The sequence below is a fragment of the Castanea sativa genome, chromosome 3 (genome assembly GCF_040712315.1).
Source record: "Castanea sativa cultivar Marrone di Chiusa Pesio chromosome 3, ASM4071231v1".
Lineage (NCBI taxonomy): Eukaryota > Viridiplantae > Streptophyta > Magnoliopsida > Fagales > Fagaceae > Castanea > Castanea sativa.
The window spans coordinates 30,617,797-30,634,172 of NC_134015.1; the positions used below are offsets into that span (position 1 = coordinate 30,617,797).

The 16,376-nt window shown below is 35.6% G+C and overlaps 1 protein-coding gene across 1 annotated transcript; it reads left to right on the top strand.

Annotated features, from left to right (window-relative positions):
- Nucleotides 1-433: 433 nt before the first annotated feature.
- LOC142629885 (endoglucanase 5) lies at nucleotides 434-5,471 on the top strand. Its single transcript, XM_075803936.1, has 11 exons — nucleotides 434-643; nucleotides 946-1,158; nucleotides 1,553-1,753; nucleotides 1,833-1,919; nucleotides 2,042-2,206; nucleotides 2,504-2,627; nucleotides 2,779-2,942; nucleotides 3,549-3,882; nucleotides 4,083-4,127; nucleotides 4,331-4,381; nucleotides 4,869-5,471. Exons 1-11 carry the CDS (start codon nucleotides 434-436, stop codon nucleotides 5,156-5,158), a joined length of 1,884 nt encoding a protein of 627 aa, XP_075660051.1. The 3' UTR covers nucleotides 5,159-5,471.
- Nucleotides 5,472-16,376: the final 10,905 nt, after the last annotated feature.

Consider the following 16,376-nt stretch of genomic DNA (forward strand, 5'->3'; position numbering starts at 1 on the left):
CACCCTCTAAATGACTCTTTTAACTCTATTTTTTTGTTTTCTTTTTTGTAAGAAATAAAATTAAACTAAAAGGTGCGAGATTTTAGAGTTTGAGTATATTAGATCCTTTATGAAGTCGCCGGTTCGGTTGGTTGGTTACCATACATTGGGGAGTCAACGTAGATGGATAAAAGTAGGCGTTATGGACGGTTGAGATGGGTAGACATGTCATGCGTGCAGTGCGACTTCATATTTAGAACCATGTAGATGTAGGTGCAGAACCGTATCTTAAATTATATAATACAACGTGGGGAGCTCAACCTCGATCAAAGAACAACGTGAGGGCTACTAGCCATATATATTTCGTTTCATATATATCAACCACTACTGCAAACACATTAACAGGTATTAGCTAGGCAATTGATTGTTGCAGTAATTCCGAGTCACGTTAGACATGAGGAAGTCGAACGTAGTCCTCCTAGCTTTGTTGGTTGGCATTCTCCAGTTGGAAGCGACCATTGCGACGGTCTTCAACTTCAACTACGGTGAGGCCCTTGACAAGAGCTTATTGTTTTTTGAGGCACAGAGATCTGGTAAACTTCCACCAACTCAGCGAGTCACATGGCGGGCTGACTCGGGACTCAAAGATGGGTTTTCACAAGGGGTAAGGCTAATTTATTTTTAATACCAAATTAATCACATGAGAAGAGAAGTGTAGTACCCAACTGCATGTTTTGGATTTGGTATATAAGTCATGTTAATGAATGTTTTTAAGATAATAGTTGATAAATTATATTAGAAAAATTTTGACAACATTTTTATAAAAAATAAAAAATAAAAATCGTCAATAAAATTAATTAATTTAATTATTTTATCATTTTTTTATAAAATATATTTTTAAAAATAATTACTAAACCAATGCCTTATGGAATTCTTTAACATTTACCTGTATATATGTATTTACAGGTGGACTTGGTTGGAGGATATTATGATGCAGGCGACCATGTGAAGTTTGGGCTTCCAATGGCATTCAGTGTGACAATGCTTGCATGGGGAGCTATTGAGTTCAGCAAAGAAATCACAGAGTATAACCAAATGGAGAACACCTTATGGGCCATTAGATGGGGTACTGATTACTTCATCAAAGCTCATCCACAACCTAATGTTCTTTGGGGACAGGTAAGACTAGGAGGACACACACAGTTTTTGGTCTTCTATTTCCTATGCCATCAATCCATGTTTGGTGACCAGAGTGTATATATAACATTATAAATACAAAATAACCTCGAATTTTATTGAATTAGTTTTAGTTTTAAATAATTATAAAATAAAAGTTGATTATGATAATAAGTCATCCCATAATAATTCAAATTGATAAACTGCCAAATAAAATACTAAAAAATATTCCAAAAAACATAAAGAAGTTAAGAAATTGTGAATTCAAACGCATATATTATATCAATAGTTGGGACTAGGAATGATTCGATCGACCATTCGATTAAGGAAGTTATTAATAAGATGGATTTAGTAGTGTTTGATTGACATAAATTTGTAAATAATTAATAATCTGCAGGTGGGTGATGGGGCCTCTGATCACTATTGTTGGGAGCGAGCTGAAGATATGACAACTCCAAGGAATGGTTACAAGCTTGATGCAAATAATCCGGGTTCGGACCTTGCCGGTGAAACTGCTGCTGCCTTGGCTGCATCTGCCATAGCTTTCAAGCCTTATAACTCATCCTACTCTAATCTCCTTTTGGTACACGCCAAACAGGTGAGTACGTACGTACGTGTATTGTATTGATGATAAGCAGCCTCTCTCGACAGATCGATAATCTTCAATTTTGTTGCAGCTTTTCTCATTTGCAGACAACTTCAGAGGCCTGTACGACGACTCTATCCCGTCTGCTAAGCAATTCTACACGTCATCAGGTTATTCGGTTAGTAAAATGATAATTCATTGGCTCTTTCTAATCTTCATTCTCATACTTTTGTTTTTGTATATTAATCTGAATCAACTTACTTATATATATGTGTATGTTTTTTTTTTTTTTTGGTGAAGGATGAGCTATTGTGGGCTGCTGCCTGGCTGTATGAAGCAACCAATGATGTGTACTACTTGAAGTATGTAGTGGACAACGCGGTGTACTTGGGTGGAACTGGATGGGCAGTAAAGGAATTCTCTTGGGATAACAAATATGCCGGTGTACAGATCCTTCTTTCAAAGGTCAAATTTTTATAATCCAAGACCTCCATTTTAGAGTTAAAAGTAAAACTCTTCTCTTTTTTAACACCAAATGGAAGTGAACATTGAAAGATGTTAAGCTCAAATGTATTAGATATGTATGTTTTAATAAATTTATACGTTCATGATCAGCTTGTTTAATTAGTATATTTTGTTTATTAACTACAGTCTTTGGTAAAGTAGTCAATTTCCGTCACCAACTAACTGCAAGTTTTAGTTGAATTAGAAATCATAATACTTATTATTAATTAAGACTAACCGGAAGTCATTGATTTGCAGGTACTGCTGGAGGGAAAAGGCGGTGCCTTCACTAACACGCTAATGCAATATCAGGCAAAGGCAGACTACTTTGCCTGTGCTTGTCTACAAAAAAATGATGGCTACAATGTCTACAAAACTACTGGTTTGTATTTGAATTTAGAATGTCACTGTGACCCAGTTCTAGAGAAATTTTCACTAATCTTTTATAAGAACTTTAACTGATAAATTGAGTCTTTTCCTATCTCCTAATTATATGGATTCCTTTCCTTTTGTACGTTTCTTTCATTCATCAGGGGGCTTATTGTACGTGCGTGAATGGAACAACATGCAGTATGTCTCATCTGCTGCTTTTCTTCTTGCTGTATACTCCGAATACCTTTCTGCAGCCAACGCCAAGCTCACTTGCCCAGAAGGCCTAATTCAACCTCAGGAGCTCCTTAATTTTGCAAAGTCACAGGTATATATGTCTTCATTTGAATTTTCATTTCTTTCTTGAGTAATACGACGTTTACCACAATAATTTTCACATTTTTTTTTTCACACCTAGCAACTGCATTCTTATGAGGTATATCATTATTGAAGTATCGTGGCTTTAATGTAAGCCCCGCCATTGGAAATAGTATATTATGAGATGGTCTCTCTTTCATAACATACATGGTTTCCACTTGCTTTGAGATAGTGGTTTTATGAAACTATCTCATGAAATACTCTCTCTAACTATTGATGTCCTCTTATTAGCACAAATCATAATATGCCACTATCTCAACATGTATGAAAAATAATTGGAAAGTTGTACTGTTGTAGTGCCCTTGGACTTCATGTTCTTTTAATCACCAAGACTTTATACTAAGCGTGCGTTTGCGAGTTGATGATTCTGCGTTTGCATTTGTGTTTGGCTGGTCCCTTGGCACTGTCCATGGACTAGCCATAGCCTAAAAACGCGTAAACAATATTTTTTTCTTTTTAAAATATATTTTGCTAGTGTTTTCAGCAATAAGTTTTCAGTTTTCAACAAATAAGCAGTATTCAAACAGACACTATTTTCAATTGGTTGGTTTTGCAGGCTGACTACATCCTAGGTAATAACCCTAAGTCAATAAGTTACATAGTTGGTTACGGACCAAATTATCCAACTCATGTTCACCATAGAGGTGCTTCCATTGCCTCTATACACATACTCCATTCTGTGGTTGAATGTGTGCAAGGTTTTGAGGCATGGTATCAAAACCCTCAAGGAAATCCTAATGTGATATATGGAGCCCTGGTGGGCGGTCCTAATCAGAATGATGACTTCTCCGATGACCGGTCCAATTATGAAGAAACCGAACCTACACTTTCTGGCAATGCTCCTCTCATAGGCCTCTTTGCTAAGCTTCAAAGTGTCAAAGGAATTCCAGGTGAGAACCCATTGGAGGATCATATATACTTGTTTTTATACAAATAATCTTACATAAATGGAAAATTGTATCTTCTAGAATTTTTCTTTTAGTTAACAAATTTATGCGTATGCCCATTGCTATCATGTTCATAATCTGATGGTTTATGGTTAAACATACTCTCATTGTTATAACTCTGACGAGATATTCTAACATGGCAGGCCCCTATCACACAAAACTACCAGCGATCCACCAAACAACAAAAAGTGAGTAATAGAAACTAATCTCTCTCTCTCTCTCTCTCTCTCTCTCTCAATTAGCACTTCCTAGCCCTATTTTCCAAGGAAATTAGGCTTAAAAAATGAAAGTTTAGAATCCTAATATGCTATTTACCAGGCCTTAATTAATGGCTGCATCAAATTGGTGCACGTATATATGGTGCTAATTTACTTCCTTTTTGAACTTACAGGTACCTATCCTCCCAAAGCACCAGCACCAGCACCGTACACAAAATCATCAAGTGAGTACTATGAACTTAATTTTCACCAAAAATAAGAAATTAATAAGAAAATGACCACAATAGTAAAGGACGGAAAAATCAGCATAAATTAATCAATCCCATGACTCTCTATGCCACAACTCATGAGGTAATTAACTCTAATATGGGTGCCAACACCATGGATATTCTTCTTGCAACGCTGGCCTCTTACCTTCTACTTTTGATTATGATTTGAAGCATAATGTATAAAGGACTCAACAAATTCAAGCTGGAAAATATCCCATATATATTTTAACAAGAATCCTATGGAACATGCTAGTTTTCTGCATGTAGTATACTTATGTAATCTTAACCGTTATTGGCGTAGCTTGTATGATACCAACGGATAAGATTGATGTCAAATGTTTCTTTTGTCAAAGTGTGATTTTTTTTAATTAAAAATATTATAAAAATAAACCTAAATTTAGAGGCACCCTTTAATCATATGATGTTACGAATTTTTTTACAGATGCTCCTGTTCAATTCCTTCACTCCATAACTAGCACATGGACTATAGCACAAAGTGCCTATTACCGCCACAAGGTATTAATAAAGAATACATCACAGAAGCCAATTACTGATCTTAAGCTGTTGATTGAAAAACTCTCAGGCCCTCTATGGGGTCTCTCGCCTACTAATGTAAAGAACATCTACGAGCTTCCTCTGTGGCAAAAGGTCTTGAACCCAGGCGCAGAGTGCATTTTTGTTTACATTCAAGGCGGTCCTCAAGCTAAGCTTTCAGTTCTAAGCTACCATTAACTATTCCATGGAAGTAATAGAAATTCCAAGCTTTCTATAGGTTAAGAAAAAACGTATACTTCGGATACATGGAGATGGACTTCTTTCTCTTTTTCTTTTTTTTTTTGAATTATCCCCATAGGATTAGTTATTTTGGTCAATGTAACCCTTATTTCAAGGAAAGAAACATCATTGTACATTGACGTTTACAGATTCTATAAGCTTTAACTTCGAAAATGCTTTCTACCAAAAAAAAAAAATCGATAGTGCGAAAGATGTAACTGTTTTGGGATATGCTTTTGGAACTTGGGCTCACATATGGTACTGTAAGACCATTTGCTCTATAATAATATAAGAGTACTCGTTCGCCTTCTAATTGGATCTCCCTTTCATTTTTATTAGTTATTGGCCTGCGCATTGCACAATCTTTGCAATAACTGTAAAAAAATTAGAATTAACAGCTTAAAGTAAATACTTTAACAGTAGATAAACATACATCTACTTAAACCTACTAGATAAACAAGTTAAAGCATATTATAACAAGAAAAAAAAGCAAGCAGAAAGATTAAGGAGAAAAGAAAAGGAAATGAAAAATTTAGACTAATACTTCAAAGAAAAGCTCTTCAAAATTGATTTTTGACCGTTCCCTTAATCAAATCTATTCATAATTCAATAAAAGAGGGATTAATAATCTTAAACTCAAAGATCAAGGTTAGAAAGACCCTAATCAAAAGAAAATTAACTTGAAGATGTTTTGTAAAAAACTCTCTCTTCGATTCATTATTTCTAGTAAATCTTAATGTTTTCCCATGTGATTTCTGTGTCTTCTAAAAATATATCATGTAAGGCTACTTATAGTGTGAATAGGGGCTTGGAACAACTCTCAAACGATATGAGATTTTCATTTCAAACCTCAACATTAATGCAGAAAACTTGTCTTCTATAATTCCAAACCTCACCATCCTTGACATACAGAGCTGGCCCTAGGCCTAGGCCACTTAGGCCATCGCCTAAGGCCCCAAATTTTGGGGCAAAAATTAATATCTTTTTTTAGATATAGGGAAAAAAATTAGTTTTACATTTTTTTCTCTACTTTTAAGAAGTTCCAAAGAATTAAGTAGTGTTAGAGATAATACAACTTTATATACATAGGTCTTACAAATATATGTATACTAATCACAATAAATAATTCAGATAAGTAAATACCAGAAATATTATTAATTTTACTTGAAAACTTTTACAAATTGATGTGACAATTAATATGATATGCGAACGTCAACAACCTATTAACTACATTTTTGAATTACTTTTTGTGATTGTTGATACATTTTTGTAAGTTTCATGTTGTAAAATTTACAATATCTCTAACATCATTCATTCAAATACTTGTTTATTATCTTCTTGAAATGGCACTAATCTTATTCATTGTTACATCATTTGTAAGTTGTTTTTAGTAAAATTTATTATAGTTTTAGCATTTTTTCCCAAAAAAAAATATATTACAAATAAAAAAGAATGGATTTTTGTTATACAAAAATTATGATATTAAACACTAATTAAATATTATTTAAGTAATAAAAAAAATGCTCAGTTTAAATATATCGCCTTAGGCCTTCAAATTTGTTGGGCCGTCACTGTTGACATACTGCCCTTTCAAGACCCAGAGAACTTTGTATTTCTTAATAAAATGATGAGTAGCAGGAAATTTACTACCCTGTAGATCAGTCTTGTAAACGGTTGAGAAGTATTTCATAGAACCACTTAGCTGGCTAGGGAAAATATCAGGGATGGGGCCAAACTGTGTCCACCACCGAAGGAACCAAAGGGGAAACTGGGATCGGAAAATTTTTGTCAAAATTTATGAACCATGAATGGGACATTGTGAAATCTTGGAATAACATACACTTGAACCATGCTTCAATGTAATTATAGTAAGAATAAACAATATTTGAACCAAGTAAACGCTTGGTAACAGAGGGATGAGGTCCCCACATTTCTTTAGTAATCAGATTCAGAATGTAAATTCTTATAAAAAAAAAAGATTCAAAATGTAAATACTGTGGTAAATCAATTTGGATTTGTCAACTTTATCATGTACTGGTTTAATCAAAACTGATTTTTCATGCATCAGAATAGCAAAATAATATTGTAGGGATTTTTCAATATGTTTTGGAACTCAATGGAAATCACGAGGGAAGTAACCAGTAGCAAGTTGCAGGGGATCCTTGAACGTTTCACGGTTAGGTTTACTGCAAAACAGATTTTGGAAATATTGTTTCTTAACATAGTTTGAAGCATTAGGATGTTTAGTAGAGCTACTTTGGACAAGTTGACTAGAATTAACAATAGCATATGGGTCATATGAAGTGGCTAAAACAGTGGAGAAACTAGGTTTAGGAATGTTACCAAGGGTGGTAAAATGATTGGAGATTTCAACAGAGGAAGCCAGTGGAGGATACTCAGTGTTTTACTGGTGCCTATCTGGGTTTGGAACATGGGAAATAGGCTATTTGTCTTTGCCTGGCTTTTTAGTTATGTGGGCGCAAGCACCTATCCCCATCGCTAAATGTGGCGCGACAGTGTCTTCCTCATAGGAAGTACGCCTTAGCCTAGAGTGGACTAGGCGGAGTGTATTAATCAAATCGCCACCTAGATTAGGTTTAGGAAACATATGTATAGCGCCCTTGTGTAAAAACTAATCTTTACTAGCACATGTCCAAAGTTTAGGTGTGGGAATGGGAAGGTGTTAGGCACTCAATCCCACCTAACTTGTAGATCAACCTTCACTAATTGTGTTTGTGGGCGCAACAGTTTTCTCCTTAGGAAGGGGGAGTACGCCTCGACCGAGTGGACTAAGATGGAGAAAAGATGAAGTCACCATCTAGATTAGCTCTAGGAACCATAAATAGTGCCCTTACAAGGAAGGACCGATCTTAGTACCAGAGAGTGGGTTTGGAGTTTAGGTATGGAGATGGGAAGGTATTGCGCACTCAACCCATGGGTCGACTTCCAGTCATTGTGTCTTATGTCTTAATCTCATTAAAGGCTTATTCAATATTGTTATCTATACTCACACAAACACTAGCATACATCTAGCAAACAACATGGCATATATCATCCTAAAACCCTAACATACATATATCTTGGCAACTCATATCAAACCTAGCATACATCTATCATACATATCATATCATTTCATCCAAGGCAACCAACAAACAAAATATCACAAGGACGAAAACATAGACATGGTAGCAAGGTATTAAAATCAAATAGGACTCAAACATCTAAACCTAGTAACCAAGCATCAAACAAACATATGCATTGTGTTCATCATCCAAAATGCATGTTCAGTGAATACATGTTTTACCTCACTTACCTTACTGTATCACAGCACCTATACATCAATGGATGGACATGTGAATACATATTTATGGCAAAACAAAGAAAACATTAAACAGAAACCCAAAATCTAACATATGAAGAACAAACAACAAGTAAACAGAGAGACAGAGTCTCAAAAACATAATAAAGGGTCAAAATAGAGGCATATTACATGAAAGAAATAAAGAAACAGAAGCAAAAAACTCAGATTAGGGTTTCTAGGTAGAAGTATGCATGCACCTACATAAGCCTATGTGCGTGGGCTAGTTGTATGCGTACACATACTTCGAGTATGCGTGCGTATGTAGAAGCATGCACATGCATACACGCCTCAAAACCTAACCCAGAAACTAAAATGCAGAAAAATATAGCAGAAACTTAAAACAAAGAAACTAACAACCTAAACATGATTCTAATATAAAAATAAACAACCTAAACTAACAACAAAGATATCCAAGATAAAAAAAACAAAAACAAAAAACAAAATCTATTCCTAAACATGCATTGGATCTAACAACAAACCAAAACAATACTTAACACGTCAAAACATGTTCAACAATATATCCAATCATTCAACTCCCTAATCAAAATATGGTGAGACACAACAAATCAAAACCAAATAGAATCAAACCATATTTCTATAGAATATACAACGTGTAAATCAATTAAGAACAACAAGAACAAGTTGTAAAAGATCCAAATCAAGAAACAGCCATGAAGGGAGACTCACCTTGCTTATGGAAACCCACTTGATTGATATTTAACTGGCCCCTCAATGCTTACACAACAAGATTAAATGAGATATCAAAGAAAATAGAAGATTTCAATAGTTTATAGGTAATCACAACTCAAAATAAAAGGATATTCTTGAAAAAGATTGTTTTAAAAATGTTTTGGAAAGATTATAAAATAGTTTCTGCCTTAAGACTATTAGAGTGAGAATTTGAGAAACTCAAAAGCATGCATAATCTTGTGAGTGCAAAAGTTTTTGAGTTAGAAAAGAGTTTTGGAAAATTTTTGGTAGAAAATCAACTCTCTCTCACTAACCCTTGAGTTTGGAGGCATAAGGTTGTATTTATATGTTTAAACTAGGTTTTTTTAGGCTTTTTAGATGTCTTTGGACGTTCCCAAGGGTATAGAGGCCAGCCCACATCAAAGAATGATGTTTTGGAACCCTAAAACTGAATTTCTGGGATTCTAGGATGTAGCCTGCACACGCAAGTACATGCATGTGTACGCATGCATCCACAAAAACCCTAATCTGACAAATTTGATGCCCCAACTACAAACGGCCATAACTCACTTCATATAAATCCAAATTAGGCACAATTTGTGTTCAAATTAAAGCCCAGGATGTCTATTTTCCAATGAAATAAATTTCACTCAAATATTCTTTGTGAATCAAAATTTATGGTCATAATAGTGAGCAAAGGTCATTTTTCAACATCGTTTTCAAAATGATTTAAGCACTTTTGAGTTGTGATTACTTTCAAACTATCAAAATAACTTCAATTACCTTTTGTAGACATGACAAGCTCATCATTGGGACTAGGGACTAAAATTTATTAACGAATACAAAATGCAATGTCTACAATGTTCTAAATCGTAATCCCATCAAAGAGTCCTCTAACATGTTATTCTATACTCACATATGCTCTAGCATGCATCTAAAACACAAACACGACATATTGTCCCACATACATCGTAGCATACCCTAGCATTCATCGAACAATCATGCTTTAAATCCAAGGGCTGCAAGAAATCCATACAGTACTGTTCACAAGGCAGTAGCATCAAGAATTATCACATGCATATTCAATTATCAAAGCATCATAGCATATTCATCATATTATTCTACCACCATCAAGAAAACAAATGCATGCTAATCATGTTGTAGACACCTCATTTTGTAACCCTAACGACTCTAGTCCCCATTCCCCAATAAGGATAACACTAAAAGTTCTAAGGCTGATTTAGTGCCTGGATATGGAAACACTTTAGTTGAAAGATGTTTTTTGGAGAAAGAAAATTTACACAGCCTTGAGCTTGCATACGCATCCTTAACTCTTGCATACGCGGCCACAAGCCTGTGTACACAGCTAGGGTTCCAGAAACCCCTGTAAGGTAAGTTTTTTACAAAATCTCAGTAGAGGAAATCCCACATCACTTGGAATTGCCTCTGTCTCTTCTCTTTGAACACTATAAAAGGTCCCCACAACCCTTTTCCCAAAAACACACAGAATCTACTCCAAAAATGTGATTCAAGAAAAGCTTTTATTTTGAAAGGCATCCTAAACTAAATTTTCTTGGCTAGGACTTATTTTAGTCCAAAATATTCTAATTAAACTTACTAACCCTCTGGGTATTTTGTTTTGTAGATTGACCGAGAATAATGATCAAAATCAAGCTCTAAAAAAAGGTTCTAGTTTGAGGTATCTGTTCTTGCATTAATCTTTTTATTTGTTTGTTTCATTCCTATCTTCCTGCTTTATTGACTCTCTTTGTAGTTTAGATTTGTTGTTTGATTGTTTAGAAAGCATTCTAGGTTGTTTATATTAGGTTTTGATTAGTGTGTGCTTGCTGTATTTCTAGGCAAGGTTGCATACGCAAGCTCGTGCATGCATACATAGCTTCATGTCCCTACATACACAGGCTCCTACATACGTATACAGGTTCAGCCCAGAAACCCCGAATTGTTTGTTCTTATTCTTATTTTGTATGCATGCATTTTTTAGCTTCTATTTAATCTTTTTATGTATGTTTAGGTCCTAGGTCAGTAGTATAATTTGTTTTAATCCTCTTTTTCTTAGATTGTATAATTAGGGTTTATGATTGGATGAACACTATGAACATGGACATGAATGTGAACATTCATTGATGCATAGGTGTTGTGATGCAATGAGGTAAGGGAGGTAAGTCATGCATAATCACAATTTACATGCATTTGATTTGGTTGTCTAAAATGTTTGCTTGATGAAAAGGATGAACATGCTTAGTTGGTGCTTTGATGCTATGTTTGTTTGAATGTTCTATGATATGTAATGTTGTTCCTGCCTTGATGTACTCTGTACCATTGGACACATATGAATGAATGTCATGATAGATGAATGTTATGGTTTTAGGACGATATGGCATGTTGTGTTTTTAAATGTGTGTGTGTGTGTGTCTAGAATAGCTTATTAGAGAAAATCATTTGATGAGACTAGGATTTAGAACACAATGACTGGAGGCTGACTTACAGGTCGGATGGGGTTAGGTGCCTAACACCTTCCCATCCCCATACCTAAACTCCAAACACATGCTCCAGTAAGATCAGTCATTCACATAAGGGCACTATGTATATGGTTCATAAACCTAATCTATGTGGTGACTCCATTTTTACACCCTCTGTCTAGTCCACCCAAGGCCCAGGTGTACTTCCCATGGATTTGAGGAAACCCAAGACTCCATCACAGGCATTTGCGCCCACACATTTTTATATGCATAACCTACCTCACTGCATCACAGCACTTATACATCAATGCATATTCATATGCATGACCTACCTCACAGCATCACAGCACCTATACATCAATGTGTGTTAATATTCTATGCATGTTCATGTTATTCATTCATTAATGTAAATCTTAATTGATCTAATAATAAAGTGAATAAAACATGTTATCTTACTATCCTAATGACCTAAACATGCAAAACTAAACCCAAAAAAAAAAAAACTAAACTAAACATGTGAAAAGAACTAAGCAAGAGAAGCAAAACATGAAGAACCCTAAATCTAGGTTTCTGGGCACAAGCATGCGTGCACATACACGAAGTATGCATGTGAATCCCATGTGTATACACATGTGTGAAGAATGCATACGCATACATGCCCAACAATAGAATTTAGCAAGCAATCAAAACAGGAATGCTAACAACCTATCATGCTTACTATATGAAAACTAAACAACCTAAACTAACAACAAATATATTAAAGAATTAAAACACAAAGAAAAAAAAAACAAGAATGAAAGAGACAAAGTTAAATCTTTACCTCAAACACAAGAACTCCTTTAAGCTTTGATTTGACCATTTCTCTCAGTCAATCTAATCAAGAACAGACACCAAGAAGTCTAGTAAAATTAAAACTCTAAGGTCAAGACCAAAAAATGTCCCAAACAAACAAACTTAACTTGAGGATGTTTTAGAATAAAAACTCTCTTTGATTCATAGTTTTCTAGAGAATTAGGTGTATATTGGTAAAAGAGCCTTTGGGGCATTTAAAGTGATTATAGAGGGGTGTAAGGATGGCTCCCAACCAATGTGGAATTCACTCTATATGATTTTATGTCAAAAAATATTTCATACATGCATTCTGAAACCATACATGCGTGCATGTACACAGGATATGCGTGTGTATGCTCAATGTATGTGTGAGCATACTTAAGGCATGTGTGTGCATGCTTAAAACATGCGTGCACATATTTATGGTTTACTATACGTTTTTCTCTCAAGCTAAAGATTCACAATATTGGGCCCTAAATCAACCCTAGGCCTCTGAGTGATGTCGTCATTGGGAAATGGGAGCTCGAGTTGTAAGGGGTGCAAAATGAGGTGTTTACAATTTCCACTCTTTTGATTCGTGAGCTCTGCTTACAGAATTAAAAGAAAAATAGACAATATTTTTAGGCGACATATGGCTCAAGCCCAACCCATGCACACGACAAACAACAGGCATGCATGGGGCGGGGTGCAACTCTAAAGAGTTGTGTGGATTCGTATGTCCGAAGTCCCACGGGTGTTACTCGAAAAACAATTATTGACATGCTCACTATCCAAGAGCCTGGTTTGCCAATTATCAAGAAAATGGTGAGTGACTCCCTATCTTAAAGTCACTAAAAAGAAAAACAAATATGGCCAACAACCTCAAATATCAATCAAGCAAACAAGGTGCTCTTACGAGATAGAAAGGGAACGTATTTATGGTGTCCATCTGTGCCTCTTGCCTCAAACTTCTCCACGTGGCTCTTGCCTTGGGGTGGCTTTTGCCTTTGTCTCAATCTCTTCTATTCTGGGTGTCTAGGTGTAAAAGTTCAATTCCAAGAAGGATATGTACTCACAATTTGTCTCATGTTCCGATGTCAAAAGTTCCTAAGAATTTGTGCTTGCATGTTCGATTCCCAAAAGATATGTGCACAAAGCCTGATGTCTTATCATGGTGGTAGTAATCTTTTTGAAATCTTGGTGAAAAACATGCTCAAGGGGGTTTTCCAAACATTCTGAGGGTTTTCTTATGATTTCTAATCTTCAACCTGCGTTCCTATGTAAACCTCGGTTCACTAGGGATTTCTCTATAATGCCTAGATTTCTTGAGGGCTTCTGTGCAAATTCTGCTCTTTCTTGACTCACTGGGGAGTTTTCTAGAAGTTCATCAACTCACCGGGAATTTTCTTGGCATTTTCGAACTCTCTAGATCCTTTACACAATTTCCAATTCTTCTCAGCCCATTGGAGGGTATTCTTCTGATAATTGGGAGCAACTTCGTAATTTCATATGCCTCTCTATCCATTGGGGAAGGTTCAAAATTTTCTAATTTTTTCTTCTCTCAAGAGTCCACTAAGGATTCCTTGTGATTTCATAGTCTTATGGGGAATTTTCTGTAAGTTCTAAAGTTTTTTGGGCGACTAAACTACATGTAGTTTAGCAACATGGCCTATTTCTTTTTCTTCTTATTCTCTTCATCTTCCTCATTTTTTTCATTCCTCTCTAACTCCTCAACTCCCCTCTCTATCTCAAAAATTCTTTCCAAAACCCATGGTAACAAAAACTTCCTACACTTTCTCCAGCGACACCTTCAATCTCACCAGCTAGATTAGGGCCACAAGTTTAAACATATAAATACAACCTTATGCCTCCAAACTAAAAAGCTAGCTAGAGAGAGACTCTTTTTCACTAGAACTCTTCCTAAACTCTTTCTTCCTCTAAACTTTCTGCACATCAAGCATTGAGCATGTTTTTTGGTTCTTCAAAAACTTTCTCTACTACTCATTAAGGCAGAAACTACTTTTTTAATCTAAATCAAAAGCCTTTTCCAACCAATCTTTTCAAGAACATATTTTTATTTGAAGTTGTGATTACCTATGAACTATTGAATCCTTTGATTCCCTTGATTATCACTTGATCTTGTTGTGTAGGCACTGAGGGACCGGTTAAATATCAACCAAGTTGTGTTCCATAAGCAAAGTGAATATCTCTTCATGGCTCTTCCTTAATTTGGATTTTCATAACTTGTGTTCTTATTGTTCTTAATTAATTTATTTGTTATACATGCTTAGAAATATGATTTGATTTGTTTGGTTTTGATTTGTTGTCTCACTATATTTTGATTGGAGAGTTAAATGATTGGATATCTTAATGAACATGTTTTAATGTGTTAAGTGTTACTCTTATTTGTTGTTAGATCCAATGCATGTTTAAGAATAGTTTTTGTTTTATTTATCTTTGATATCTTTGTTGTTAGTTTAGGTTATTTAGTTTTGTATTAGAAGTAAGCTCGGGTTTGTTAAATTGCTATTTTGTTTGTTGTTCTGAAACTATGTTTCTGGGCATGTATGTGTGCACGTACTCTATGCATGCGTACGCATACTCAAAGTATGCGTACGCATACAATTAGGATGTGCACACATACTTGTGCCTAGAAACGCAGATTTAGGGTTCTTGATATTTTTTTGTTTTGATTAGTTTTAATCACATGTTTAGGTCTTGTTGAGTTTAGTTTTCACATGTTTAGCATTAGGGTTAGTAGAATAACTTTTTTCACATGCTTGGTTTAATAGATTAATGATTAGGGTTTATGCTGAGGCGTTATGGTGCAACAAGGTAAGTGAGGTAAGTCATGCATAATTACATAAACATGCATTTGATTTGGTTGGCGAGCATGATATGGTTGATGAACATGGTGAACTTTTTTGATTGATGAACATGATGAATATGCTTGATTAAATGCCTTGTTGATGCTACAGGCTTGGATGTGCTTACTACCCTTGGATATATATTACTAGATGAATGGTAGGGTTTCATGCTATGGATGAGTGCGGGACATATGCTATGTTTGGATGTTAGATACATGTTAGTGTGTGTGTGTGTGTGTGTGTGTGTGTGTGTGTGTGTGTGTGTGTGTGAAAGTTTAGAATAACATATTAGAGGACCCTTTGATGGGATTAAGATTTGGAACACAATGAGTGGAGGCCAACCTATGGGTCGGGTGGGGTTGGGTGCCTCACACCTTCTGATCCCCAAACCTAAACTTCAGACACATGCTCTGGTAAAAATCAATCCTTCCATGAAGGGACTATATTTATGGTTCCTAGACCTAATTTAGGTGACAACTCTATTTACACCCTCCACCATGGTCCACCCTAAGCCAAGGTGTACTTCCCACGGATTTGGGGAAACCCAAAAGCCCATCACGGGCACTTGCGCCCACACATTTCGCCCTACTTTCATGGCAGAAATCCGGCAGCATTTCAGGTCAAGTGCATCATAGCACACAAAACATTATTCTCTCCAAGCTTTCGTGGTGAGAATATGACAAGAAAATGCCACATTTTCACGGTGAAAATTTGGAAAAGTTTCGCGTTTGGTGCGCTTCAGTGCACTAGCAAGGTTTCTTTTCTGTGTATATGGCATGCATCAATATGCTCAGACTAAGGCAAGCCGAGGCTTACTGAAGTACTAAACACATGATGCATGTCGCATACATGAGGAAACCAATGTCTCTAACTGACATAAATAGGGGAAATCACACATGTTGTAGATCATGGACCCAATAAAGCATTCATATGCATCTACAGCAAAGCCTTGGATGCATACCCACACT

Coding starts and splice junctions, on each gene's coding strand:
- LOC142629885 (XM_075803936.1), top strand. CDS start 434: ATGAGGAAGTCGAACGTAGTCCTCCTAGCTTTGTTGGTTGGCATTCTC. Junction 1,754..1,832: donor TTTTGGTACACGCCAAACAG/GTGAGTACGTAC, acceptor ATTTTGTTGCAG/CTTTTCTCATTTGCAGACAA. Junction 4,128..4,330: donor GATCCACCAAACAACAAAAA/GTGAGTAATAGA, acceptor TTGAACTTACAG/GTACCTATCCTCCCAAAGCA.